Raw genomic sequence first — 27,955 nt, forward strand, 5'->3', positions numbered from 1 at the left:
GCCAATGCAGTTCCATGTGAGGGAGGTTTATTGCGGGGGTGGGGGAAGGGGACAAAATGGGGCGATGGAGACAAAGTGGGAAAAGAGAGAGAAGTGGGGAAGGTCAGGAAGGGTTTGCCTTTTATTTAGGCTGTGATGTAACTAACCACTCACAGGTAAAGATAAACCAAATGGACCCTGGGAATGTATGATGATCACCATGGCAACAGATGCACAGGTCCCTGTCGCCTACGGGTGACATCACTGCTGGGTTCGGAGGCAATCTGCAACCAACTACAAAGCTGGTTCCTGATACCAACACATGGTTTTTGAGATGTTGGTATAAGCTTATCTTTGCATTTGAAAAATTTTATATTGATTCATGTATATTAGTGTTTTACCTGTGTGTGTGTGTGTGTGTGTGTGTGTGTGTGTGTGTGTGTGTGTACTACATACATGAAGTGTCCATGGTAGTCTGAAGAGTGAATGTGATCCCCTGGAGCTGGACAGTTAGGAGCCACCACATGGGTACTGGGAACTGAACCCAGGTCCTCTGAAAGAGCAGAGTTAGCCCAAGGTTCTTCTGTGATGCAGGGTCAGAGACTTGGTCCCTGTTGGTAAGTGGTGAAACCTTTAGGAAGGGGACCTAAGGGAGGCCCTTAGCCATTCATGCTCTTGAAGGAGAACACTGAGTACCTTCCTTCTCCATCTGCTTCTTAGCTCCAAAGGTGAGCATTTGCTCCACTATACTTCTGCAGAGTGCTGCTCTCACCAGATGCCCAAAGTAAACAGGACTCAACCTTAGACCTTAGGTGCCAGAGCCAGGAGCCAAAACAGGGCTTTGGCAAACACTGGCTGTGAAGAATGAAGTGGAAACCTTATCTGGGGAGTGAAGTGGACAGTTTAAGGGTTCTTTAGAAAGTCACTTGGATGCTGTTTTGCTGGGGCAAACATGTGAAGGAATGTCTCATTAAAGTGGACACAGGTGTGAAAGGCTAAGGCCGACTCCTGAAGGGACGTTTCACTGAAGCACACACAGGAGAGATGATGTTCTGCTAAGGCAAGCGCATGAAAGGATGAAGGATTCTTTGCCAACAGCACACATTTATGGTCTGCCTTATACTGCATAGTTGAGCTGCATTTGTCGGGACTCCACAGAGAAAAACACACCAAAAAAACTTCTGGTGGTATGCTGCAGTTTGTTGCTGTTTCCTCAGACTCCGGCTGATTGGATGCACGTGGAGGACACGTGATGTATGGAGGGCAGAAATAGGACTCCACGGAGTGACAGAGACAGAGCTTGGCTTGCTGGCACAAGCTGTGTGATGCTTGTGCCTCGATGGTCTTTGCTGATAGAAGCATAGCTGAGAACTTCCCCTGGTGTTCCTGTTGGTCCCTCCTGCTGACTCCAGCCGAGGCTGAGGCTTGGCTGTCTCTGCTAGGTAGTGTCACTGATGTTACTAACCTGACTCTAAAAACTGGACGGCTGGTGTATCCGTGAAGTGGATCGAGCTGCCGCTGCCTGCTGACCTGTGAACTGAATGACGGATTTCCAGACCACACAGACAGAAGTTGCTTCAAAGAACCTTCCTAAACAGGTCCACTGCTCCTCCCCCCCCCCCACCCTGTATCCTTTCTTTCCTACTATCACTAGTAGGTAGTGGGTTATAAAGGAGGTTAAAAACGTTTAAGAACCATCATTAAAAATAAGGTTAGAAAAAAAATTAATGTTACAGGGGAGAGGACAGGATGAGGAAGTAAAGGACAAGACAGGCTACACAGGGGTCTTTGTTACAGCCAGCAGAGTGACTGACCTCTGGAGGCATAAAGGCCGTTCAGTTCAGCAACCAGTGCTGCTTCAAACCTCGGGAGTCTGGCCCAAGTGCTTTATTTTAGGCATATTTAAGCACAGCACACTTCGGTGGAAACTTTTCTGCTGATAATTAACTCAATTCTGCGTGCACAATAAACAATATGTATATCTCCCTGAGGAGCATAGTAAGCTAAGTACAGATCAGCCTCGAACCCGTCGAAATGCTTTGTAAAGTCCATAAGGGTAGGACTCATAGATTAGGGAAAACAAGAGTCTGGTGCAGAAGTCTCTAGTCACACCAGGCTAGAAAACACATCTGCTCCAGCCTTCTGAGTGAACGGCAGGTACTGCGTTACTTCCCTGGAGGGACCACCCTGTGTGCACTGAGGGCTCCTCTAGTGCTCATCACACGCACAAAGACTTCCGTGATTCCTACAGGGACATGTGCGAATATGACCAAAGTACAGTCACATGTGTATGGAAATGTTTCTTCCTGACATGTTTTTATTTGATATGTACGGAGGGTATACCCCATGCATGCCTGCTATCTGTTGAGGCCAGAAAAGGGCATCTGATCTCCTAGGACTTGAGTTACAGCTGGTTGTGAGCTGCCATGTGGGTGCTGGGAATTGAACCTGGGTTCTCTTCCAGAGCAGCCAGTGCTCTTAACCACGGAGTCATCTCTCCATCCCAAAATCAGTTCTTATGCTAAGTAGTAACACTAATAACCTAAAACTCCACAAGAATCTGGGAAGCTAATCTAACGCTCGTTTGAAGGGAAGAGGCTTACATGAGGACATCCAGATGAAGACCTATGACTGTGTCCTGGGTGCACTTCTAAGAAGGAGCGAGATCAGAACACAAATGCACACATGTGCCCACACATGCACACTCTCTGTCCCTTCTCATGTGATGGCATGTTCTACTTCAGGATCTGCCAACAGACTATCACCAGATATGGGCCCTTGAACCTAAGAACGTGATCTACAGAAGCTTCTTCCCTCCCTCCCTCCCTCCCTCCCTCCCTCTCTCTCTTTTTATGTGCACTCAGCATGGACAGCCACTATCCCTGTAGCCCTCAACTTGTTTTCTTAATAACATTGCCTAGCCTCATACATGTTGCTATAATATTGAAAAAAATGGATGAAGGAAGTGTTTTAGCTAGGGTTTCCATGGCTGAGATGAAACACCATGACCAAAAGGCAAGATTGGGGGCGGTATTTGGCTTATGCTTCCAGATTACAGTCTATCCTGGAGGAAGTCAGGGCAGGAACTCAAACCGGGCAGGAACTTGGAGGCAGGAGCTGATGCAGAGGCCCTGGAAGGGTGCTGCTTACAGACTTGTTCATCGTAGTTTGCTCAGCCTCCTTTCTTATAGAACCCAGGACCACCAACCCAGAGATGGCATCGACCACAGTGGGATGGGGCCTCCCCATTTAATCACTGATTAAGAAAATCTCCTACAGTACAGATGGATCTTATGGAGACATACTTAATTGAGGTTCCCTCTTTTCAAATAACTCAAGCTTGTGTCAAGTTGCCATATTACTATCCAGGATGGGAAGTATACATTTAATATGAAAGTATATATTTTGCTTTTTTATCAAGTATTTGATCTAGTGTGTATTTATTACTTATAATATGTATTGATTAAAACTAGTCACCTTTTCATTAGCCATGTGTGGCTTGTTTCTTCTCTATTGGAGAGTGTAGTTCTAAATAAGAGATTGTTTGCCTAAGAATTAAGTGATTAACTTTTGCCTTGGGCATAAATCACCTTCCCACCTGAGGTTAATTAACTTTTTCACATTTTCAGCAATGTAATCCAAATGCCCCAGGAGAGTTTTCTCCACTTATCCCATTCCCCAGTTCCCTGGGTGTTAAAAAGCCTACAGTAAGCATTTACTTCATGTTTATTAGCCTTAGGTAATGCTGCTCCTCATTACCCAGGTTACTTGATATTTAAGTTGGGGGACCATTTCCTCCAAGACCTTCTGTTTATTTTCTGTTGCTATTAAATAACTTCAGCCAATTCGGACATGGGGCCTACTCAGACTTTCTTTGCTGTTTCTACAGATTCAGTTGGCTATTCCACTTTCTCCCTTGTCTCCCTAATAGCAGGCAGATGCCAACCCAGGATGGCACCACTTCTCCATACTCCGTTGTTCCAGTTTAGTGGCACACCTTCTCAGAGAAGTGAGCCAAACAGACTCAGATCCATATCACACTTGGGCTTCTTACAATCCGTAGACCAGGGAGATCAAGTTGCTTTCTGTTCAAACTTTCAAAGATTTATTTTACTTTATCTATATGTATGAATGTGTGCCTGCATGTATGCATGTGTGTGTGCCTTTGGTAACCATACATGCCAAAGGGTGCATTGTGTCCCGCTAGAACTGAAGTTACAGTCATGAACACCATGTGGGTGCTGGGAATCCAACCAGATCCTCTTGAAGAGCAGCCAGTGCTCTCAACCATTGAGCCCTCTCTCTAGATCTTCTGCCTACTCTGTCTCAGGGAGAAAGTGGCAGTGATCTGTCTTACCCGGGATTGCTGGTGCTTGTGGTAGAATTCAGTCATGTTGAAGTCATCCAGGTTGACCAGTAGGCCTTGCTTACACATCTCACAGGTCTTTACAGTGCCTAGATCTGCTCCTGGAATCAAGAGTAAGAATCATATGTAAGAGTCATAGATCAGGAGTCCTCTCACACTCACACACACACACATACACACTTTATATTATATGCAATATGCAACCCTGAGTCTGTTTGTGCCAGTACTTTGGACAGGTGCTATTTTGAGATTGAACTTGTATCCATGTTATGAATTCTAAGCTTCAGTGGTTTTCATTTGAAGTCAGTCATCTTCTGGAGAGAATGACCTTGACACTGAGTTCTAAACATCTTTTTCCCTCTGTGGTCATTTATTATTTGGGATTCAGGCAGGTGAAATCTCCATGACTTCTAAATAACAGGCCTTGTTTCTATCTGAAGATGTAAACATAATGGTTCATAAAATTGAAATTGCTACATGGAAGTGAATCCTCTCTAACACAGGCCTTTGCAACAGGCGTGACTGTTGGACTTATGATCTCCTTCACCCCTTGAAGACCTAACATGGTTCTGCAATAGATAAATTAGTACCAGATCCACAGCAATGGTTTTGGCTACCAAATTTACTGTTTCTCCCACCCAAGAAAATGGAGCAAGGGTGTGGATTCTAGTTCTGATGTTATCTGAAGCCAGTAGAAGCCTGAGGTCAGCCTCATTTGGGAAAAGGAGTAAGTAGAAGGCTTGCTGTGCTGAAGTGCTTATGAAAATGAGACAAGTGCTCTGTTTCCCCAAGGCAGAAGCAGAGGCTACAGAACCATTGCTATTCTGTGGAAATGGAAGTGCTGCACAGTTCCACCAGGACAGTTGAAAGTCTCAGTATGAGTGTCTTACTAGAAAACATGTTACCTGCATCTGTTTAGTGAGCAGGGCTTTGCAAGTGTGTACAAGCTTATACCCCAGCTCTAGGTTTCCACCGTGGATACAAAGAAATAATAAATCATAAGGACTATTAAAGGGCAGGGCAGAAAGCACATCTCCCTTCCTATATTTTGTTTGCTTGTATTTCCTTCTTCTCTTCCTCCTCCATCTCCTTCTTCCCCTCTCTTTCTGACTGGACATCCATGTGTCTTACATTCTCATCCTGCTAAGTACCAAAACAAACAAACAACAAAAAAAAGCATCATATTTAACTTGCTTTTCCCCCTTTTCTTTTTGGCCTGTGCAAAATGTTTAATTGGCTTGAATCTCTAGTAAGAGAAAACCTTCTCCTGGCTGTTGTAGAGTGCAGGTCCTTTAAGCGACATGGCCACGTGGTCATCAGATCAGTTGTTCCTGCTTGTGAGAGTCCATCCTGACAGAGGGGGTCGGTGGTCTGTTGACAGCAGGCAGTGGGAAAGTCACTGGTGAGACCCTCACAGAGTTTCCAGGCATTTCTCCCAGCCATTTGTATGCAGTGCTGTCCTAGATGCTAATATATACAGGTTGGGGGAGGTGAATCAAAGACGGGTTCCATTTCTGTGGCTATGGGTGAAGACTTTGCAATGCACCTGCTTTGGGCACTGTGAGTAAAGCCCAATAAACTTACTTTATTTAACTCCAGGTTAAACTTCGGTGGAATCGGGCTTTGGTTTGTTGTTGGGACTTTATAAAGAGATGCACTGTTTGTATTTCTCCAGAGAAGCAGCAGCTACAGCAATGGCAGAGTCATTAGTAATCTAAGTCTTCTCCTCAAACGTCCCCTTCCCCAAGTTCTTTGCTTGTAGATATGGACTTAAGCATTTAAGGATTGATTCTCTGTTTCCTGGGGAAGGGAAGATTCACCCATGGAGGGAGAATGTCAGTATGATTACCTTGATGACAGCTACAATGGTGGGGGCAGGGTAATGCTCTAGCCCTGCTGTCTGGCCAGAGACAGGCAGATGAAGAGAGAATCAGGGCCTGGCTGAGGAGTATCAGCCCAAGGGAGTGTGGTCTGAAAGACATCGTGGGAGTTTCCTACTTGACCACCATTAACTTCTTCTAGCTCCTTCCTTATTAGAAAAGGCAAAAGAACCCTACTCTCTGTGGAGAACACTACAGCCAACCTCCCGTGTGCCTGTATTGAGGTTGTCACTTCCTAGGGGACTTGAGAAGGGGCTTCACACCCAGCTGTGAGATCAGTCTGACAAAACTGCCACGCGTGAGGCTCTGTAATGGCGATCGAGAAAATCAGAGAGACGTTCTTCTTGCTCATCTGGATTTTTTAAGAAGGATTTTCTTTATGAGAATGTGTATGCACGCATGTGCGTGAGTACCTGCAGAGGCCAGAAGGAGGCGGCAGATCCCCTGGAGCTGGAGTTACAGGTGGTTTTATGAGCTTCCTGACATGGGTCCTGGGAACTGAACTTGTATCCTCTGCAAGAGTAGCAAGTGCTCTTAACCACGGAGTCCTCTCCCCAGCTCCTGGTTAGGTTCTTTGGTGACACCCCTCCTCACCTTGAATGCAGTAGGCATCCGTGTGTCTTTGTGAGGGCCTCTGATGGAGCAGCTACTAACTGAACAGGGCTGCTGGATGCTTGCTGAGGGTCTACTGGCAATCCACGTCTTCTGCATTCCTCCTTGGAGGTAAGCTTTGTGCAGGCCTCAAGCAGAAGACTTTGTTTCCAAGATTCTCTCAGATTTACACAAACACACACACACACACACACACACACTCACACACATACTTACATACACAGGCACTCACACACACTCACTCACACACACATTCACACACACACACAGGCACTCACACACAGAGAGAGCACACACACACACACGAACATGCACACGAACATACGCACACACACACATCATTCGTTTACTCTCTCATCACAGCATTTATAAGCAACAATCCTGGGCTCGACAGTGTTTCTCTGACAGTGAGACTCTGACAAGGCTCCCAGGCCTACACTGTGGCATCTCAGATTAATTATACACCGCAACACGCTCGCCGCCACCATACACTTGCGTCTCCTGTCCCCACCTACCTGATGTTATTTTCACTTTCAGCCACTTTTTCAGGCATTCTTGGTGAACAAACTGCAGACTTCCCACACAGCCGCAAGGCTCCAGGAGGGGGTTGGCTGGGGAACCCCCGGCTATCTGACAGATTCGACACAAATCTCCCTCCTCCTCTGAGTCCTCCTCCAGGAGACTAAACAGAAAACAAGGCACTGTGACCAGGAGTCCCACATTTGTTGTTTCTACAAATACTGTTTCCCAGGGTATTCATAGGAGAAGGAAGAAGGAGCAATCCCCATGCCTCATCTGCCTGGGTTTCTGGGTCTTGCCCACTGTTACTTCCGATCCTGTAAGGATTTCTCTAGATGGAGTTATTGATCCTTGATTCCCACATTCTTATAATAGGCTTCTATGCAGCCTTGGCTAAGTGTGAGCTCAGTGGGAGGGACCAGCACCTCTAATGAAGAAGTAAGGAGGGAGATGAGGCATGTAACTCAGTGGGTGTTTGCCTAGCTTGTGGAAAGGTCATGGCTTCAATTCCCATCAATATAAAAGGTGGGCAAGGGGGATGGGGAATTAGGCCCATAGCAAAGGCCCTTCTCTATTCCTTAACCACCTTGAGGAAGCTGGCTGTGAAGGCTAGTAACTCTCTCTCTCTCTCTCTCTCTCTCTCTCTCTCTGTGTGTGTGTGTGTGTGTGCGCGCGCATGCGAGTGTGCATATGCATGTGGAGACTAAATGTTGATGTTGAGTGTCTTCCTCCATTGCTCTCCATCTTATTATGGTTGTGTTTTTGTTTTTGTTGTTGTTGTTTTTCCTGAGAAGGGATTTCACTGTGTAACCTGGCTAGAACTTGCTACATAAACCAGTGGGGTCTCAAACTCACGGAGATTGGCCTACATCTACCTCCCAAGTGCTGAGGGCAGACGCACATGCCACCCTGTCATGTCTCGTTTGTTTCACCTTGGTTTTTAACACGGGGTCTCTTATTGGACCTGGAGCTTACCAACTGGCTAGGCTGGCTGGGCAGCAAAGCCCAGGGAGTCTCCTGACCTTGCCTAGAGTTTCATGTGGATGCTGGAGATACAACCTCAGACCCTTGTAAGACCATGGTGAGCACTGTACTGACTAAGCTGACTCCCCAGCACCTAGAGATTCCTTAAAAAGCAATTTCCCAAGGCTTATGCATGAACCTTAGGCATGCATGTTCCCTGTGATCACAGGTGTGTGTTTCTGGAAGCCGTTCTGGGTAAAGCAAGTGCGGCTATTGTCTGAAAGGAGACTCAATAGGCAATGAGCATTTCATATAAAACCAGCCATCCTTAAAAAAATTGATATAATGCTGTAAGATTTAAAACAGCATTAAAAATACAAGGTTTGAAATGAGAGGAATGGAAATGTTATTCACAGTCAAAACTATTTTCTACATCGGAAATCCAAACAATCCATAGACAAAGTCCTGTACGTATGTAACAAGAGAGTTTAACAAAACAGAGAAAATAAAAATTATAGACAATTGCATTTCTGTGCATGAGTCACAAAGAGTTAGAATTGAAAATACCATTTCAATAGCAAACGACAGCAAACAGAGAGCCAGAGATGAAGCGAAGGGCTTTTGTAAAGAAAATGATAGATGTGCATAAACTCACAGGAGCAGAGCAAAGCCATGCAAATCAAGAATAGGGTTTCCAGGTTGTCAGCATCGCTGGACCAGCACAAGGTTCAGTGTAATTCTAATGAAATATCCCCAGACAGCCGACTCTTAAGTGTGTAGTCAAGGATGCTCTAAAGAACATGGGGAGGAAGGCTGCAGCAGACGTTGGGACGCTATGACACCAGGTCAGCAAAGGCAAAGGAGGCCAATGGAGCAGAACAGGCTCTGGGTTTGCCCAGCATCTGTTAAAGTTTGGGATGCACGGTGCTGGTGGTTGTGTAGACCAGCAGGACCAGTCTCAGGGCAAATACTTCACAAGGGGAAAAAAATCCACATAATGCCCAACATTTGGGAGGCAAAGGCTAGCAGATCCCTTATGACTTTGAGGTCAGCCTGATCTACAGAGTGAGTTTCAGGCCAGTCAAGGTTGCTGGCCCTGCTATGTCAAAATAAATATTTATAAACATTTCCTAAAATGGACATTTTTGAAGTGTTATTATAAGTGTTATTATAGCTTTGTAGTATACAGAGAAAGGGAACACAGGCTAAAACAAATACTCAGTGAATGATAGATGTTAACACATGTTGAAGAGCATTTGCATTTTAAAAGAAATGATTTGAGTCCAAAGACATCACTTTGGGATGGTTGGAGTCTAGACATCTGACCAGTATATCTGAAGCTACATTTGGGGGTTGGTGGTGATGGGTGGGTGTAAGGTCTCTTGGTCTTAACCACAGATGGTCTTCCTGTAGCTTGTTTAACCAAGAAAAGACAGTAAGAACTAGAAAGCTCTTAGCAGGGTAGAACCTGAGATGGGGAAAGCTGTGGCTAGCTAGACTAGCTGACACTGGAAAGCTCTGGTTCAACAAGAGAATCTACCTCAATAAGCATGTGGATGCAGTTACACACATATACACACAGAGGCAGAAATGCACACACACTTGCACACATGCATGTACACATATGTTCGAACACACACACAAAGAGAAGCAAGCTCTTCTTTCTGAAGAGGATGGCGTATGCAATCTGGTTTATTTCTCCCTTCTTTTTCATTCTCAATTCATTGGGGTGGAATTTTCCTGCTTACAAATGGACATCAGTAGGGTAATTGATGGCCCGGAGGAGCCGTACTGACATATACAAAGAGGGCTCGTGCTCCGAGAATCAATTTCCAGATCCTTAAGCCAAGATTTGGGCACAGTAAACATCCTATCATAAAAGAGATGGTAGAATTCTGACAGTGTTTAATGAAGGCTTTAAAAAGTATCCAGTTTCATAGCTGGGAAATATCCCAAACTCACCTCAGGAGGAAGGAAAGGTCAAAGGAAGGGGTAACTATAAAAAGGATCTTGTTTTTCTCTCTCGTGCTTGAGAGAGAGAGGGCACACTTAACATGGAGGCAGTTGGTTACTCCAGCCCCGCCCTTCAGAGAACTGGGGTAACTATGGTAACTGTTTGGAAGGTTTAAATTCTAGAACCGTTGGTGGGATTTGCAGGAAGTCCCGGGAGAGAGAGCTGTGAACTTCAAGAGCTGAATGGTTCTTTCTCTGGGGAGTTAGCAACCTTTTCAGAAAATAAAATAAGATAAATTTCCAGCTAATTGCTGGGGAGAGGGGAGAGCTCTGTGCCACCAGGCATCCTCATGTTTCTGGAAATTTACCTTTTATTTTTATTTATTTATTTAAGAATATTCTCTCTCCCATCTCTCTCTCTCTCCTCTCTCTCTCTCTCTGTGTGTGTGTGTGTGTTTGATAGTGTAAATGCAGAGATCAGAGGGCACCTGAGGGCAGTCTATTCTCTCCCACTATGTGGGTCTTGGGGATGGAATTCAGCTCCTAAGTGGGTACCTTTACCCACTGAGTCACGTGGCTGGCCCTTGCCTTTCTTACATATTCCAGGAAAAAGATACTTTAGGGGGGTATATGGATTAAACTGAGTGGGATTGCCAAATTCTTCTTTGTATATACACATCTTTTAAGGGTAATAAACTAGGGATGATTTTTCTCAAAATAATCAATTTCATTAACATGTCAGGGAAGGACATGGCTTCGATGTAAAGTTCCCACATTTCTCTAATAAAAGCAATGGTTATCTCAACACGGGGTAGGGGTGGGAGTGGAATGGGGGGAGTGTATAGTTACAACAAATCCTTACCTTTCCTGCAATTTCCTGAGTTTCTCAGGGTCTGCCTTTATTTCTGTGGCCTTTTCATCCATGACGGCAGAGACTCTAACACTGGTCCCGTTATCATTTTGATTTGCAAAATCAGACACCGCAAAGAAAGTAAAAGGTATGTTTTCTTGCAGGGACCCAGGCATGTAGAAATGGCCTTGTAAATGCCTTCTTGTAGGAGAGCTGGGAGAGTCCCCTAAGGCCACACTGCTCTGTGGATTTGGTACATCTGCCGGTAATAGAGACTCCTGAGCGCAACTAGCTGAAACCAGCGGCTCTGTTCCCTGGGCCTCATCACTACGGCTTTCAGCGGTGGCCGGTGGATTTCTATTCCTGATAGGTGAGAGCGGCCGGCGTACGTTGAACCTTAGGTTTTCCTCGAAGTCTGAACTTGGAACTAGGATAGACGACATAGACAAGCTTGCTGGGATTTCATCCATCAGAGCAGAATGGAGCAGCGACCCGTGCGTATTGTAAGAGGGATTCATGGACGGTCTTGGAGCTGCGGGTCGCCCGGAAAGTAAGCAGTCGATTGAGTTCCTAGAACCGCTTAAGTAATGTTGCCAGCCTCTCTCGTAGTTGTGAACGGCAGACCTGTCTTCCACAACACAACTGCCAGACATGTCTTCGGCACTGACTTGGATGACACCATCCGGTTTGGTGTCTCCTCGAACAGGGGTCTTCTCATCTTGGTCTCCACTGGGGTTGTCTTTAGCCAACTCCCTGGGTAGCCTGGTATCTTGGAGCATCCTTTGCCCAAGAGAAGGCTGCTTTGTTGCTGGTTCCGTGGCACTGGTTTTTCTTGGAGATCCAGGGCTGGGCTCACTCCATCTTAGAGCATTTTCTCTGAGGTTTTCAACATTTTCCTCCACATTTCTATTTTGAGCGGCTGATGTCCCGAGAAAGCGGCTTCTTTTGTAGCTGGGAGGAGAGCGCATCCCAGCCATCAGGAGCTCTTCCTCCATGTAAGTCTCCTCTTCCGTGTCATAGTTCTCTTGTTCATTGTTTAATGATAATGCAGAATAAAAATCTTCATTGTCGTGGAACGTAAACGGTGCCCTTCTTAGTCCTACTACGGTGGTGGGGAGGAACGGGGGTCCCAAGGGCTCATTTAGCACTTGAGAACCATTCACTGGCTGGAAAGTCTGTGAGAGGGCAGTGTGGGGCTCGTTTTGGGGACAAGCACTTGGGTCTCCTTTTTTCTGTCTCTCAAGGGGTTTCCCAGCCGTTCTTCTGAGTTGTGAGGATGAGACTAAGTTTCTTCTCTCTCTATTAAGAGCTGGCCTCTTTAGCTTAGACTCATTTGTACACAGCAGGCTTTCTTGTTGGACAACTGGGTCTGTGTTGAGAGAAGACAAATTCTGTTAAAAGCACCCATGGGAGAGAGGCCCCTCTCTGCCAAGCATGACAGCCTACCAAAGGCAAACACAACAACAATGAAAAAGCCCCGGAGAAAAAAAGAAAATTCATGCAGGCCTAGTAGAGGAGGTACCAGAAGCATGGGAGGGAAACCTCATGGTTTTCTCTTCACTGCCTCTGGATTCTCCTTTGTGAGGGTCACACTCACACCTGTGAGTTCCAACGTTTGATGGGCTTACACCTGTGGCCTCACACCCATGAGTTCACACGTAGGTGGCTGAGTTCACACCTGTGGCTGGTTCTGGAGAAGCCACAGGTCCTTTCTGCAGGACCCAGCTCTAGGCCAGCTCAGTGGAGGATGGCAAATGCAGCAGTGTGGGAGCGAGGATCCCAAACCAATCGGTCCTTTCTCATCCAAATCCCTCCCAGATGTACTGATGGCATCCCTACTTCATCCACGGCTTTCCAAAACCTCCTCAAAAGTACAGACTGGAAAGGTGACTCTGCAAGCTAGTGCCCAGGTCCACAAGGATTGTGATGACGCTTGCTGCTTAGTGCAGGTAAAAGTTATACAATCTCAAGTGAAATGATCATCTCTCCTTTGCCACTTGCCTCTGGTAAATGAATAACATCTGGCTGCCCGAGAGTGCCCACCTTGGGATTCTAAAGTGGAGGAGATGGAGAGAGAAGGGACTGGCCACGTGTCCAGTGAGCCAGAGTTTTTTATCAGTAAACTCGCCAATCCAAAACGTAACTTCGTAGGGCTAAGGGGAATGGCTCAGTCCGTAGAGCACTTGTCTGAGACCTGAGTTGGATCACAAGAACTCATGTAAAGTTGTTAGGGGTGGGAGTTTTGGGGGTGGCACACACACTGTAAGGAAAAGATGATGTTAGGGGAAAGATGAAGAAAGAGAGTGGGGGGCATATGGCCCATGGAGGTGCGGTGAGGCCTGGGGGCAAGGGAGATGCCTCTGGGGGGTTCATGTTGGGAATCCCTTCTCCCTGAGGGACCAGCCACACAATGATATAGTACAGAATAGAGTTTATTCAGGTCATGGGAGAGTTAAGAGGGGGGTAGAGGCAGAGAGAGAGAGAGGGAAGTAGAGGAGTAGAGGCCAGCCATGAGCACGTGGAGGGAGGGGGAAGGGAAGGGAAGGGAAGAGTGGTAGGGGTAGGAGAGCAAGGCTGCAAGAGCACAAGAGCAAGAGAAAAGGGGTCAAGCAGCTCCTTTTATAGTGTCAGGTCACTGGGGCGGAGCATACCTGGCCACTGCTGGGTAATTGAGGGGTGGGGTATACCTGGCTGTTGCTAGGTAACTGAGGGGTGGGGTTTACAGAATCCCAACACACACTAATCCCAGACCTGAGGAGAGCAGACAGGATCATCCCTGGGGCTCACTGGCCAGCCAATCTAGCCTAACTGGTAAGCCTCAGGCCACTGGAAGACCCTGTGTCTCAAGGGAGATGAGGCATGTTCTTGACAGTGGCACCTAACCTTGTCCTCTGGCACACACACACACACACACACACACACACACACACTCCCCCACATGCACCTGCATACAGGGAAACACATATACATTAAAAAGACTTTTCAATGTACAAATAATAAACACTTCTTACCAAATAGTCACACTGATCTGTTAAACCATCCCAGCCAGTTCATCCAGGGAAACCTTGCAAGCCCTATGAGCTAGATGCTGAACTCACGTATTCTCATGGAGGGTGCTGAAGTTAAGGGAAGGTCAATGACTTGCCCAAGTCAGAGTCTTAGTAAGCGAAGTAGGGAGCATTTGAGCCAAGGCCTGCTAGGGCTCTTTGTTCTTTACCACCACCCTGGTTAATGCCTTAAAAACTTCCACAGGCTTTGCCATTTTCTCACTGAAAAGAGGGCCATTGAGATCTACTGGGATGTGTGCATATGGTAAGGGGCTTTCACCCCATGTGGGTAAAAAACTGAAAGTGCTTTTGTGACGCCCCTTCTTCTTCTTCCCTACCGGCATGCCAACCTCTCCATGTTCCTCTCTGCTCTGCAGATCTGATGAAGCTCTGCTGTCCTTATCACTTGCTTAGCCTGTTGAGTGGGCAGGATGCCATGGGGCCCCAAAGGTTCTTGATAACAGCTCGGCTGGGGAAAATGCAAATCCACTGAGCAGCTGGCTCAGCTGGGGCCAAGTCAATACTGCCTTTAATTGAGGTGCCTTGCAGGGGATCCGGAGCTCGGCTCTCTAACGTCCTAATAGTCTCTAAGCCTCTTTTATTGTTAGCTGCATGGGACACTCAGAAACACAGTGCGAATCTTTACTCATCAGCCCTTCCAGAAATCAGTTAAACTGTCCAACTGGGCCCCTCCTCGGGTTTATAAACCCCCATAAGAGATGTGTCAACAATTCACGGACACAAGCATTCAGCTGTCTGAGCTTGCATGGCCCAACCAGCTGGCCACTGAGCTGATCCTTGTTTGAGGAGCTAGTGCTCTGTGATACACCCAAATGAACTCAGAGGTGTGTGTGTGTGTGTGTGTGTGTGTGTGTGTGTGTGTGTGTGAAATTGAGAGCAGACTTCAGTAGCTGCAGGTTAGGAATAAATACTCAATTGGTATGCCAGGGGCATGCTATTCATAGCCCTGCCTTGTAGCTCTGAGGCCCTCCCTTGGCTCTAGCTGTGGGTTGAGTGGCTGCTGCCCCCAGGAGGCCCAGGCTCTCTGAGGTGAGACTGGAAGCACGATCATCTGGCCTTAGGACTATGCCTTTGGTCTTGGGCTTCCTCATGAACTTCACCAGCACTGCCCTGGATTCTAACAATATATTTTCCTGCCTCCCTTTTGGTTATAAATGTGGTCCATGTAGAAAAGATGAAATGGTCTCACGCTCCCATAACCAAAAGCTCAGCTGCACATCACTCAGGTGCTGGACTTCAAGGGTGAGTTGAAAACTCAGAACCCCCAAGTTACCGTCACTCTGAAACAGTGCTGTGGCTCAGAGTTTTGAGGTGGAAGAAAGTACCACAGGCCTCAAGACCCATTTTGTATTTCTCTTCCTATATGTATCTGCTCCCTGAAGACATGTGAACTTGTAACCCTTATCTAGAGGCATTGTCATTGTTAAAAAATAAAAAAACAAAAAACCAAAAAAACCACAAAATGCAAAGGTGGTTTACTGCTGTACATGCAAGTAAGTATACACACTCTTCCCTCAAATATTTTGTTGCTGTTACTTTTCAAGAATACTGTCATAAATGTAGTTTAAGGGTACACTGTATGAATATGTCACGTCTTAACTTACCTTTTACTGCTTTGTGTGTGTGTGTGTGTGTGTGTGTGTGTGTGTGTGTGTCTGAATTGATGAGACTGGAACTTCTAGGTTGAAAGGTATGAACCAGAGGCTTTTGACAAGGAAGTCAATGTCACTCCCTGCCAACATCAACCATTATTTTAGAACCTTAGCCAGTTTGGTAGGCGGAAGTTAACTCACACATGAACTTAGACATTTATTGAGACTACACTTAAAATATGCCTGTTAGTTATATGGACACCTGTGAAACTGTGTTAACTTCCTTTCCCCTTTCCCTTATGTGTTCATGTGTGATTTTCTTTCTTTCTTTCTTCTTTCTTTCTTTCTTTCTTTTTTTCTTTTTTCTTTTGGAAACTTGATTTCTCAGAGCTTCTGTATATTATCTTGGTCCCATTTGTCCCAAATCTCTCCGCAGGATGATTCCAGTCACTGTCATACTACAGAAAAGGAACTAAGGGCACTCTATAATTGGGGGTTGGTGAGGGGCCCCACTGTACAAATCCCCAGTGGACCCCGACGTAAAGACATGTCCTGGGTACTGACGGGGACTTATATAAACTTTATGCTTCATGCATGGAGAACCCCAGGTTTCAAGCCATATCTTCAAATTCACTCATGGCCATTGGAAAGGTGGCAGGTAGGCAGACACCAGTGATCATTCTGTGCCTTGTACATAGACAGGTCTACTGTGTATCCAGCACTGGTCTAGGTTTTATTTCACTAAGTCATCGGAATAATGTGGTAAAGCAGGATCCTTCACCTTTATTTTTTTAAGGGGATAGAGCTGGAGTTTTGGAGGGATCATGTGACCACCCAGGACCCCATTGTTCGGAGGAAGAGGGGAATTAGAGTTTTAGGATTGCAGACTGCTCTATGGTTTATGCCCTTCCCTCCTGGAGACATTGTGTCCCTGGGCCCCTGAGGCTAGATTGCCACCACAGGTTCATGAGTACTTAGTTGCCTCCAGTTCCAAGCCATTTAAGCACCCCTAATTCTTCTGTCTGTATCCAGTACCATGTTTTTAAATGTATCTCACAAGCTGGAAGGCTGCCAGCTTTGGTTGATAATAAGGTGCAGTGCCCGTGGTTTCTCTCATGGAAGGTGGGCTGTGTTGTGCCATGTTCTCTGAGTCCTAAGGAATCACCACTGCAGGAGAGGGAGGCAGGGTTAGCTGGTGGCATGGCATGGGCCTTCGGATGCCAGCTCAGGCCTGAAACTCAGAGAGGAAGGCTCCACTAAGCTACTCCTTTGAAATGAAGCCGGCTTTCCCTTTGAAGCTATTTCTTACACATTAAAAGATCTTGCTGGTGTGGTTGCCCTGGATCTCAAGTGAGAAGCTCCCGGAGGGAGGTGAGCAGTCTGCCACCCATGGACATCAATCCTTTCTTGATGGGCGTGTGGGCACTATAGCCTGGTGGGACCTCCCCAGAGCTGCGGGCTGCATCTCTGCCTCCTCCCAGCCCCGAGTCCACTCAAACACAGGCAGCCATTCTCTTGGTGTAACGGGAGAGAGAAAGGGGGAATAAAAAAGATCAACTCCACTCACTCCTTTTCCCACCAGCCTCTCTTGGAGGCTGCTATCAAATGGTTTACTTTTGACCTTTCAAACATTTCACTTAAAGGTAAGTCTGCAACTCATAAAAGCAAAGATGGCTGAAAGCCACCGTCTCCACAAGGTGCCAGCACATGTCAGTCCTCTGTGAAGACTTCGGTGACAGCCCCAGTCCTTACCTGCTCCCAAGACTCCTGATGCCTTTGTTGACAGCTGTGGTTTCTGCCTGCTCCTCTCCCCAGACGCTCTAGGGCTGTGCATTTCTGGGCTGACTGTCAGCCTCCCCAGGTTTGGCCTCCTCTTCCTTGGTAAACTCTTTGGTGCTTGTGCCTCTGAAAGGTGCAAAAGCTTTTCAATAACTTTTCTTTTTTTAAAACAAACACTTTCTGTATCAAAAAAAAAAAAAAAAAAAATCACCAAAGACGGTAGACGGTGGTGTATACGTGGGGGTGTGGGTGGGATTGAGAATTAAGAGAAGGGCTTGAAATCAAGTTTGACCCCTCTGTAGCCATTAAAGCTTGGTGCAGCTCTCCTACCGGAAATAACGGAAATACTGTGACTACTTCCCAAGGCTTCATAGACTCCATGATTCCTGCAGGAAGGGGGACAAGGAATGTTTCCTTTCATCATTTAAAGGAAAAAAAAAAAAAAAAAAAAAAAAACCAAGATGTATGAGTCTGGGAATTTGTGGGGCCCACGGAGGCCAGAAAGTGTCAGATGCCTAGAACTGGGGTTACAGGTTATGAACCACTCAAGTGGGTTCTGGAAACCGAACCTGTGTCCTCTGGGAGATCACCAAGTGCTCTTAACAGCTGAGCCATCTCTCCAGCTCCTCTCTCCTTTACTGTAAAGATTCTATCTTCCCACCCACGGGAGCTGATGCTGTAGAGGTGGCGCTTGGTGCACAATGTCCTTCCTCCCCCGGGTATTCACTAGGTTTTGTAACAGGGTATCTCTGTCTCTTACTGTATGTTAGCATCAGACATGTTCTATGAAGGTTCTCAAGCACCTGGGAGCCTTTGTCCTTCCGCATGCCCACCCACCTCCGTGGAAGACAAGTGACCACCGTGGACCAAGCTCCCAGTCAACACTTTCTTGTAATTCTCATTTGGAGCCAGGTTTCGGGTTGGCGTGAGTGGCGTCCAGTTCCTTCACATGTATTTGGCATCAGTGCACAGGAATGGGGGGGAGGGTGCCTTGTTTTCCAAGCATCTCCATGAGTTCTTGGGTTCACAAGGCAGTTAAATCACCAACATCTGCACTCCATCTCCCAAGAGAATTTTCCTGGCTCCTCCCTGTTTTAAAGACTCAGACATCTCACGAATAGAGGTGGCCAGGAGTCGGCACAGGGGCGAGGCTGGGATGGACTCTTGACTGGTGTGCAGGAAGGAGTACAGACTTTCCTGGCACTTGAAGACAACCGGATTTACGTTCCTGACCGTAGTCTGAGGTTGTGGGAATAGTTTCTACTCAGACACAGGAAGGCATGCGAGTTCTCCTTGGCGCCCCGTGAAAACCCAACTCAATCCAGTGATCAGGCCAACTTATTTCTCTCTCGCCGGCCCCAGTGGGTTCTGCTGTGCTTCACGACGGAGACGGTGCCCCTCCCTGGAAGAGGGAGACGGAGCACTGGGCCGACTTAGGGCAAAGGGGGAAGCATGGCGGGGGGTGGGTGGGAAGAGGGTCTGTTGTCTGCAATAGTGTCTCAGCATGCATTGGTTGAAGCCAGAGGCTTCTCCCTCACCAGGGCCTGTCCCTCTTCCAAGCTCTTAGAGATCAAAATCTGCTTCACACCTCTCAGCCAACAGAGGCAGAAGTTGGGGCATTCTTCTTTTAAAGTTTATTTAGGGCTGTATTTTTTTGTGCTGAGTGTCTGTGTGTGTGTGTGTGTGTGTGTGTGTGTGTGTGTGTGTGTGTGACAGAGACATAGGTGTGGAGCTGGAACGTGGAGGCCAGAGGTCAATTGCATGCACTCAGCTCTCCCCTTGCACCTTTACCTAGGTTCTGGTTATTGAATTCAGTGTCATGCTCCCACACAGTGTCTACCCACTGAGCCATCTCGCTGGCCCAGACACTGGCCACGTTCTTCTTCCACGCCGAGGAAGAGACAGAACTAGAAGAAGGCCAGGCCCGGGGCTCAGGCCAAGTGAGCAAGTCAGGGTGCAGCCCAAAGGTCCTGGAGGGATGTCACTGTGATCTCAGCAGAAGGCTCAGCCATCTTCCACCTCCCTGGAGGGGAAATGTCTTATAGCCCTGATACCCACTCATACTCCCTCCACATCAATAGGTGAGAGACCTTTCCTTCCACAGGGCCTCCCCTGCTTCCTAGACAGTACCAACCAAAGGTCTGGTTTTACGACCACCAAGCGCTTCGACTCTACCTTTACTAGTGTCTTCACTCCTGGTTTTTAATCACCTCTAATATTTAAATATTGGAAACTTGGTTATTTTTTTCTCTTTCAGTAGACTGTGAATTCCTCAAGGAAGCTAGTCTCTGAGCCAGCCTGCGAGTTGCATGCCATGGTCCAGGAGTAATGATAATTGCCTAAAATGATTGACAGGGCTTAAGAAGATGCCTTCAGCCCAAACTATGGGGAACTTTAAAATTAGATTAAGTTTTAAATTAAAATGCTCATTTGGTTTCAAAGTCGCTTTTGACATCCGTAATGCTGCTTTCTTTACTCAAAGCACTGGGTCTCTTAAGTGATTTCCCAAACTACAAACTAAAGTAATGACGCTGAATGAACATCTGGGGCAGGAGAGGTGGCTCAGTGGTTAGGGATACTAACTGCTTCTGCAGAGGACCCAGGTCTGTTTCCCAACACCCACATTAGGAATCTCACTACCATGTTTAACTCCAGTTTCAGGGAATTGACACCTTTTTCTGGCCTTAGTGGGCATCTGCATACACATAGTGTGCATTAACTCTGACACACACACACACACACACACACACACACACACACACACACACACACACGACTGAACACCTAGACATTGTTTTGCCAGGTGTACTGATGAAAAACCCACCACTGTTAGTAGAGCCTGAATCCTGCTCCCCGACCTTTGGCAGTTCGAACCTTATTTTCCGTAGCTGTAAAATGGGATTGTTCGTATCATTAGGTTACAGTAATATTTAGCAATAATATTCAGACATGGCCTGATTTGGCATCTGGTGCCTACAGCTATAGAAACTGGCAGATGCGTCACTCAGGAAGCATATAGTAGCACTAAGAGCGGTAAATCGGAAGTTGTTTCCACAAGAACGCTGAAACTCATTGTCATGGAGCTTTTGAGGGTTAATAATTTGAGGACGCTCTTGTTCCTAGGTAGCTCTTGTTGGTTCTATCTTATAAGTTTTCTTGTTAAAAAAAAAATCCAAAAGGCAAATAGCAAGTCCTTTTATAATTTGTTCAACAAATACCTCTGTTTGTTGGTTATATGATAATTTGAGGGTTCACAAGGATGAGTAAGACATCTTGGTCATGACCTTCATGGCTATGATCAACTATGGCTACACTGTGGGCCTCTGCCTTGCAAATGCCCTTGAGATTCAGAAGAAAGCAAACTCACGGGAAATGTTTTCTCTGTCTGTGTATTTGGTCACAAAGGGAGTGGCCTCAGTGATATAGTTGATGTACACAGATTTAAGAGTTCCAGATGTCATGTAGACCAGGTCTTTAATCTCTTCACCTATGTGGACAGACTGTTGGGACTTTCTAGGATGGGACCTCATCACAGCACGGTGTGAATATTAATCATGAAGGAAATCTAAGCCATCGGTCGCTCAACCAAGAGATGAGCCTTCCACCCAATGGCAAGGAAGGTGAATGTTTTTTGTCAGGAGACTCTGTTTTCTCGTCTGCCAGGGGATTTAAAAAAGCATGTCCTTTGTTCCGGACAACATACAGCCCATGATTTCTTCCAGGACCCAAGCATCCATCAGCCTGGAAACCAAGTAGCTACCATATAAAAGCTGTCTGCCCTCGATTCTTATGATACTGCCAGGGAGTTGTCATTGGTAGTTCATAATTTGATCAGGAAAGGGAAAAGCGTGGAAGCCTCATGTCCATACGACTGAGAATCAAGTGCCTGCGCCTGTTAACTGCCCCGCTCCTCCCGTTACCTGCTCCACACAGACCCAGTGCCTGACGGCTACACTGAAAACAGACAGAGGAAAACGTGTTCCTGAATCTCTCTCTCACTACCACCTTCACTGCTGTCCCCAGTGCCCGAGAAGGGCCGAGATCGCACTGCTCGATGCCTCTGTGAGAAGCTCTCTTTGGATCACGGGAAGAGTTGCAGCTTTGTTGCCGTAGCCGGCGTTGCCTGGGTTTAATAGGCAGCTTTCTGTACAGCACAAAGAATAGGTCGCGTCTATTTGCCTATTTGCGTGTGCTGGAAGCGTATGTTGTCTCAGATACCCAGAGGAGATCTTAATTAAAGCCTAATTATGTGCCATAAATATGTTTTATTTTGGAACTCAGGAGGTGGGAATTTTTGATTTTAGGAAATGCAAAGCCTAATAAGAAGGCAGAAAGGGGAACCATAAATACCCACTGCGCCCTTTAATTTGTTCCTCCTCAGCGTGGTCCTGGCTGGGTTTTTTAGTTTCAGAATGTGTGCTTTCAGAACCGCTGGCCTGGCGTCACCTGCTCGGGGTAGCCTTGGCCAAGGGTATCATCAGACCCAGAAGAGTCTGTTGGTGCGTGACGGTGATGTTCCAAAGAGTGTCCGACACAGGAATTCAGAAATCAAGAGGCATCTCCAGAGATGACTGGATTTTATTGGTCATTCACTCCTTTTTTCTCTAGTAGACGCCCATCTAAAGGGAACTGTCAGTGAGCTGTCTCCTCTTTCTGTTCCCCGCATACCACACCCCCTTGGTGTTTCTCTGGCCTGCTCCTGTCCACCTGCCTTCTGCTGTCCCCTGCTCCCTGACTCTTCTGTGCTGTGTGTCTAGCTGGGGCGACTTACCACACGAGGTAAATCTTACTGGGCCTTCTGGGACCTGGTAGACACAGCACAGGGGTCTCTGCTGGAGTCGGCTGGGAGACAGGGAAGTAGCAGAGAGAAGCTGGAGATCCCTGCAGGGGGCTTGGTGGGCCTGGGGGCGGCCTGGTAAAGGTAGGAAAGATGACCGGAGGGAGGGACATGGAAGGGCTCTGCGCCCCTTGGGAGGTCGGTGGAACTAGGGGCAGGAGGAGGCAGCAGTAATTGGTATTGGGCTGCTGGACCGGGGAGAAAGCAAAGACGGAGCAGTAAGGGGAATATTCAACACAGAACAGGGGATGCTCGCTGCTGTCACCTGCACGAAAGAAAGAAAGCAGTCAGGACGCAGCATTCACGGGGAAAAGGACATTTAAAAAAGTCTGTGAATGAATAAAAACTCCAAAAAAGGGGGAGGGAGGGGATGTCTTTTGGGGTGGGAGTGCTGCGTCTGGTGTCATAGGTGAAAGTAGACCTGGCTCCTACCCAGTGGGCATCTTGCTCAGATCATACAAGGAGTGAGCCCTTCAAAGTGGTGCCACCTTCAAACCATCTCCAGGCAATCCTGGCAGATGTAGGAAAACGCTTCCCAGGCGAGCTCCTGACAGCGTCCTGAGGCAGCCCGTGTGGAAGGAAGCTGCTGCTGTGTTCTCATCTCCCGCAGCCAGCCAAACGAGCTGTTCTGGCAGCAACTGATGGTGGCCTGCAGGGTCTCCTTTCCAGCAAGTTCTTTCCCCTGGCTCTCCAACTGCCTCCCCATCCCTGGCCTGGTATGAGGCTGCTGTCATACCCTAACTTGATGTTTCTGTTGTAAAAAAGGAGAGAGAGAGAGAGAGAGAGAGAGAGAGAGAGAGAGAGAGAGAGAGAGAGAGAGAGAGAGGGAGGGAGGGAGAGAGGGAGAGAGACAGAGACAGAGACACAGAGACAGAGACACAGAGAGAGACAGAGAGAGAGGTGGGTTCATGGAGACAGAGAACCAAAAAGCTTGGGGGAAGGCAGGTGGACCAGAGAGGAATCCAGGTGAAATTAATGACTGCTCACTAACCTTACACTCTAACTGCCAACCTCGATGGAGGCAGTGTGTATGCCTGCTGGAGTCAGGATTCAGAGTGACTCCCTCATGCCTGCTACCAGCCGGCTAGGTCACCTTGAACCAATGGCTTACATTCTTAGGACCCGTTCCCTCCTCTGTAGTATGAGGCTAATGTCTGCTGTCCTCAGCCTTGTTCCCCTTCAGACCAGCCCTATGAACACTGCACATGATAGTTGTGGAAATATAGTCTCAGCTCACCCACACCTGAGGAACCAGTACATTTTCGTGTTTGGTGAGCAAGGCTCGGGGAAAGATGCCTAAGCCTCTGCTCTGGCACTCCTCTGTGCACTTTGGTCAGGACAGTTCACACACACACACACACACACACACACACACACACACGCACGCACGCACGCACGCACGCACGCACGCACGCACACATGCATTCTTCCTGACATACAAACGCTGCTAGGGTTTGGATTAGAACCCTCTAAAGGTCTGTCTGCTGGGCTGGAGAGATGGCTCAGGAGCCCTGACTGCTCTTCCAGAGGTCCTGAGTTCAATTCCCAGCAACCATGTGGTGGCTCACAACCATCTATAATGGGATACAATGCCCTCTTCGGGTGTGTCTGAAGACAACTACAGTGTACTCACAGACATAAAATAATAACTCTTTTTTAAAAAATGGGTCTGCCTGTTAATAGTTCACGGCTCAGGATGGGAGACAGAGGCTTGTGGGTCCTCAGGTCAATAGAAGGATGTTCTCAATGTGGATTGTGGGATCCTGGTCCCTTCCTCTCTTGCTTCCTGACCAGGAGGTAGCAGTTTTGTCCCAACAGCTACTCCTCGGATTCGTGTGATGGTGAGTGACGTCACTGATGGCCAAAAAGCAATGGGCCCACATGATCTTGGGCCGAAACCTCCAAAACTCTGAGCCAAAATCAACTTTGTAAGCTTAAAAAGAAATCTATGTATGTGGCAAAGTGTGGGGTGTGGGGGACAGCGGGTTGTTAGAGAACAACTTTCAGGAATCAGTTTTCTCCTTCCACCATGTGGGTGCCTGGGATTGAACAGGTCACCAGGCTTAGCGGGAAGTGTTCTTATCCCCCCTCCCCAAATAATGTTCTATGAGCCAGCCACCTCAGCTATTTCATTAAAACCGTGCGACACACACAGGTGGGGTGAAGAACCGCCACAGTGAGTCTTATCGCCAGACAACTTTGTGAAATGCTGCAGCTAGCATAGTTCTGATCCTAATGAATGATTAAAACTCTAACCACCCGACAGACATCGTCACTACAGTGGAGGGTCTCAGGCCCACAGGGGCTCAAGAGTGTGTGCTCTGTTCGAGACGGGAGCAATTTATAATTCTCACATTTTTCTCTGGGTGTGGTCGTCTGCCAGACTTTCTGTCACCCACCACTCCTGTTCTTACAGTTTCATCCACCACTTGTCCCCTAAGGTCCCTGGGGTCCAACTAGCAGTCAGCAGTGCTTGGACTAGACCTGGACATCCAAAGGCTTCTAGGCCTTTCCACCTGGCTGTCTGGGCTACACCTCGTGAAGGCAACCACACGGAATGGGACCCATTCTCTGCTTGCTTCCAGAGCCTTAGCAAAGCCACCTCTGTTGTCTTTGCTTTCCTGTACATCTTAGTTCTTGATTTTTCTTTCTGCTCTGATCTACACAACTAACTTACCAAGTTCGCCCAGGCGTACATCCTTAAACATTTCAATCCCCGTGTCCTAGTCATTTCTGTTGTCATGATAAAATACCCTGAAACAACTTAGTGGGAAAAGGGTTCATTTTATCTTGCACATCCAGGTTCTAGTCCATAATTGCAGGGAAGTGACAGGGGCAGGGGCTCCAGGCAGGAGACCACATTATCCCCAGTCAAGGGCAGAGAGGAATGAATGGACTCATGCTCACTTGGATGCTGGCTTGTGTTCAGCTCGGCTTCCCTCTTACACAGGTCGGGACCCAGTGCCTAGGGAATGGTGCCTCTCATAGCGGGCTGAGTCGTTCCACATTAAAACAGTCACACTTACAGGTCAACCCGACTCAGACAAGCCCTCACTGAGACCAAGGTGACAGCCAGTTCATGCTGTCTCTGTTTTCTTGGTGTTTGTTTCAGGTAAAGCTATTCTCATTCCTCCCTGGACCCATGGAGCCACAGAAGGTGCCACTTCACTGGTCCCTGGCCGCATCTGGCTTTCTATCGTTGCTTGACAGTTCCTTCTTCATATTGCAGTTACTACCAGTGTGAAACTTAGCAGCCTGTCTGTGGTCCTAAACGTGCTGAGTAAACAGATGACTACACTGACAAACCAACACACTTAAAGGCTTTTTATAACTGATCACGATGCCTTGCACATCTCAAATGAAAGTTTCTTTGGCCAAGCACTGTCCCCATAGAGCTACCGGTGCTAGAAACACAGACTGCACTGGGCATAGGCTTCCTAAGCAGGGGGGAGGGGGAGGGGGTTACTGGGGACTAGTATCTCCCTGAGGTGTAGCCATTAACCAGCAACTTCCCTCCTGTGTTCCGGGTAAAGTAGGCACTACTGCAGCTCCATCTTACTGATGAGGACAGAGGTCAGGGAGGCTGCTCACTTAACCATTGCAGGAGCTCTAAAGCAGAGCTGGCGTTCTGAGCCTCGGTGTTGTATAATCAGCAATAATGGGCTGAGAATTGGGACAATCTCTACGAAGCCAGAAGCCAGGAGGATTCATTTATATTGTTTTTGGGATTTTTTTTTTTTTTTTTTTTTTTTTTGGTTTTTGTTTTCTTTTCTTTCTTTTTTTTTTTTTTTTGTTTTGTTGTGTTTTTTGTTGTTTTGTTTTCTGACTTGGACAGACAGCTTGGAAAGTTGTTGGGGCATCAGCTGGACTTGCTGAAAAACCCATTAACCTTGGCCTTTCTGAGAAAATCTTCAACAGCATTTTCTTGCAAGGCAAATTATGAAGATTTAGGATTTGCCCTGAGATTCCTCTTCCATGCTGCTCTTTAAATAAACATTTCCTAATCCAAAAGCAACCACATCTATTTTGGGCTTTTTATCTTTTGAAACCTAAGTTCACTGCTGAGTTGTACAAGAACAGGTTTACAAGATAAGGCACGGTAAGGTGCACTAGGTCTGGCTCCTCCTACCTATCTGAATCCCGCAATGACGACAGGTCGAACTGAATGACACGTGAGGGGCCTTTCCAAATGCTTGGCTTCATCCTAAAGGGCAACAGTTTGGAAGTAGGCTCCCAGGACTGCCTCCAGATCCATTTTCCTGGAACATAACTGGAGCAGTTTCTGCTCAAGCTCCAGGTGAAAACAGCAAGAGCCGGTTCAGGTCTGACCCCCGGGTAGAGAGCACTTCAGGACAGCAGGCACCGTAACCCCTCATCACATTAACCTTTGGGTGCCTTTTATGTCCTAGGAAGGAGACACAGCTCCATTCCAAGCCAGGCTGGGACTGAGAAAGGTCTTGGAAGCCCCACAGTTTCCCCTGTGGGCTACCAGTGGGGCACCTGTGCTCCTTGGGTCTGCTGAGTGTTCTGTGTCCCATAAAATTCTGAACTGTGGGGCAACCCTACTAGGCTTATTTCCCATTCTACACCAGGGATCTCCTTGAAGGAGAACTGTTGGGTCCAATCCATGTCAGACCCTGCTGTGCCTTGATACTCTGCCTAAACGTCCCATGTCTTGTTGGAGAGAATGGATATCTCTAGCTTGGGGAATGAAGTCTGATTATCTATCTTCTCCTATTTGATGTTTTTGCTGTGGAAGTTCAGAACGTAAAAGTATATGTGAGAGATTAATGTTTTCTTTGAAATGTATTTTATTTTAATGTGTAGGAGTCTTTCATGAGCACGCGTAAATTGTGTACCATGCATATGCTTGTCTTGTGCCCAGAGAGGTCAGAAGGTGGCGCTAGCGCCCCCGGAACTGAAGTTACGGATGACTGAGCCTCCACGTAGGAGCTGGCTATTAAACCCAGGCCCTCTGCATCCTCTGCAGGAATAACAAGTGCTGCTAAACAGTGGGCATCTCTCCAGCCCTCTGTGAGAGTTTTGAAGACACACCTCCAATTTTTATGAAGACAATAAATCCATTAAAGGGAGGAAGGGGAAGATTTTAGGCATAGGAAATGAAGTTTTTGAGCCAGTGCTTCTTACCCTAGACTCTCCTTGCTAGATAACGTAATGCCATAAATCTGTTGAGTGGCCAGCACTGCTTAACAGCAGAATATGTATTTATCACTGAGCCTTTAGGTTTTACCCAGCACGCCGGTTCTGTTTTTACCCCTTTGTCCCTCCATTTTACAGGTGACAAAGCCGAGGAACAGGGAAACTCCTTCCCAAAAGATACATAGTGGATAATGAATGGGGGCCTGGGTGAGGGTCCAGGCATTTCCCCAGAGGGCCGAAACCAAGCACTGGGGCCAGCTTGTCCAGGGGCAGCTGTGTGGGACATCCGACTTCCTTTGGACACCCTGCAGGGAACAGTGAGAGCGTGTCTGGGAGAATCTATTTGAAGAGGGCACAGACTGAGCTTAGGCTCTCAGCAGCCATGTCTGGGTTTCTG

General features: G+C 47.2%; 1 protein-coding gene across 2 annotated transcripts in view; it reads right to left on the reverse strand.

Moving 5' to 3' along the window:
* MARCHF10 (membrane associated ring-CH-type finger 10) overlaps positions 1 to 27,955 on the reverse strand; it is a gene marked incomplete at both ends in the record, with an annotated part of 82,025 nt that overhangs the window by 15,188 nt on the left and 38,882 nt on the right. Inside the window, 4 exons of one of the 2 annotated variants that reach the window (XM_080924523.1) lie at positions 4,337 to 4,446; positions 7,353 to 7,519; positions 11,135 to 12,491; positions 17,535 to 17,687. In XM_080924523.1, coding sequence (XP_080780649.1) covers positions 4,337 to 4,446; positions 7,353 to 7,519; positions 11,135 to 12,491; positions 17,535 to 17,687 — 1,787 coding nt within the window. Of the gene's footprint in view, positions 1 to 4,336; positions 4,447 to 7,352; positions 7,520 to 11,134; positions 12,492 to 17,534; positions 17,688 to 22,328; positions 22,664 to 27,955 lie in introns of those variants that run through there. The other variant, XM_080924524.1, reaches the window with a different exon arrangement.

Source organism: Micromys minutus (assembly GCF_963924665.1).
Source record: "Micromys minutus genome assembly, chromosome: 10".
Classification (NCBI taxonomy): Eukaryota; Metazoa; Chordata; class Mammalia; order Rodentia; family Muridae; genus Micromys; species Micromys minutus.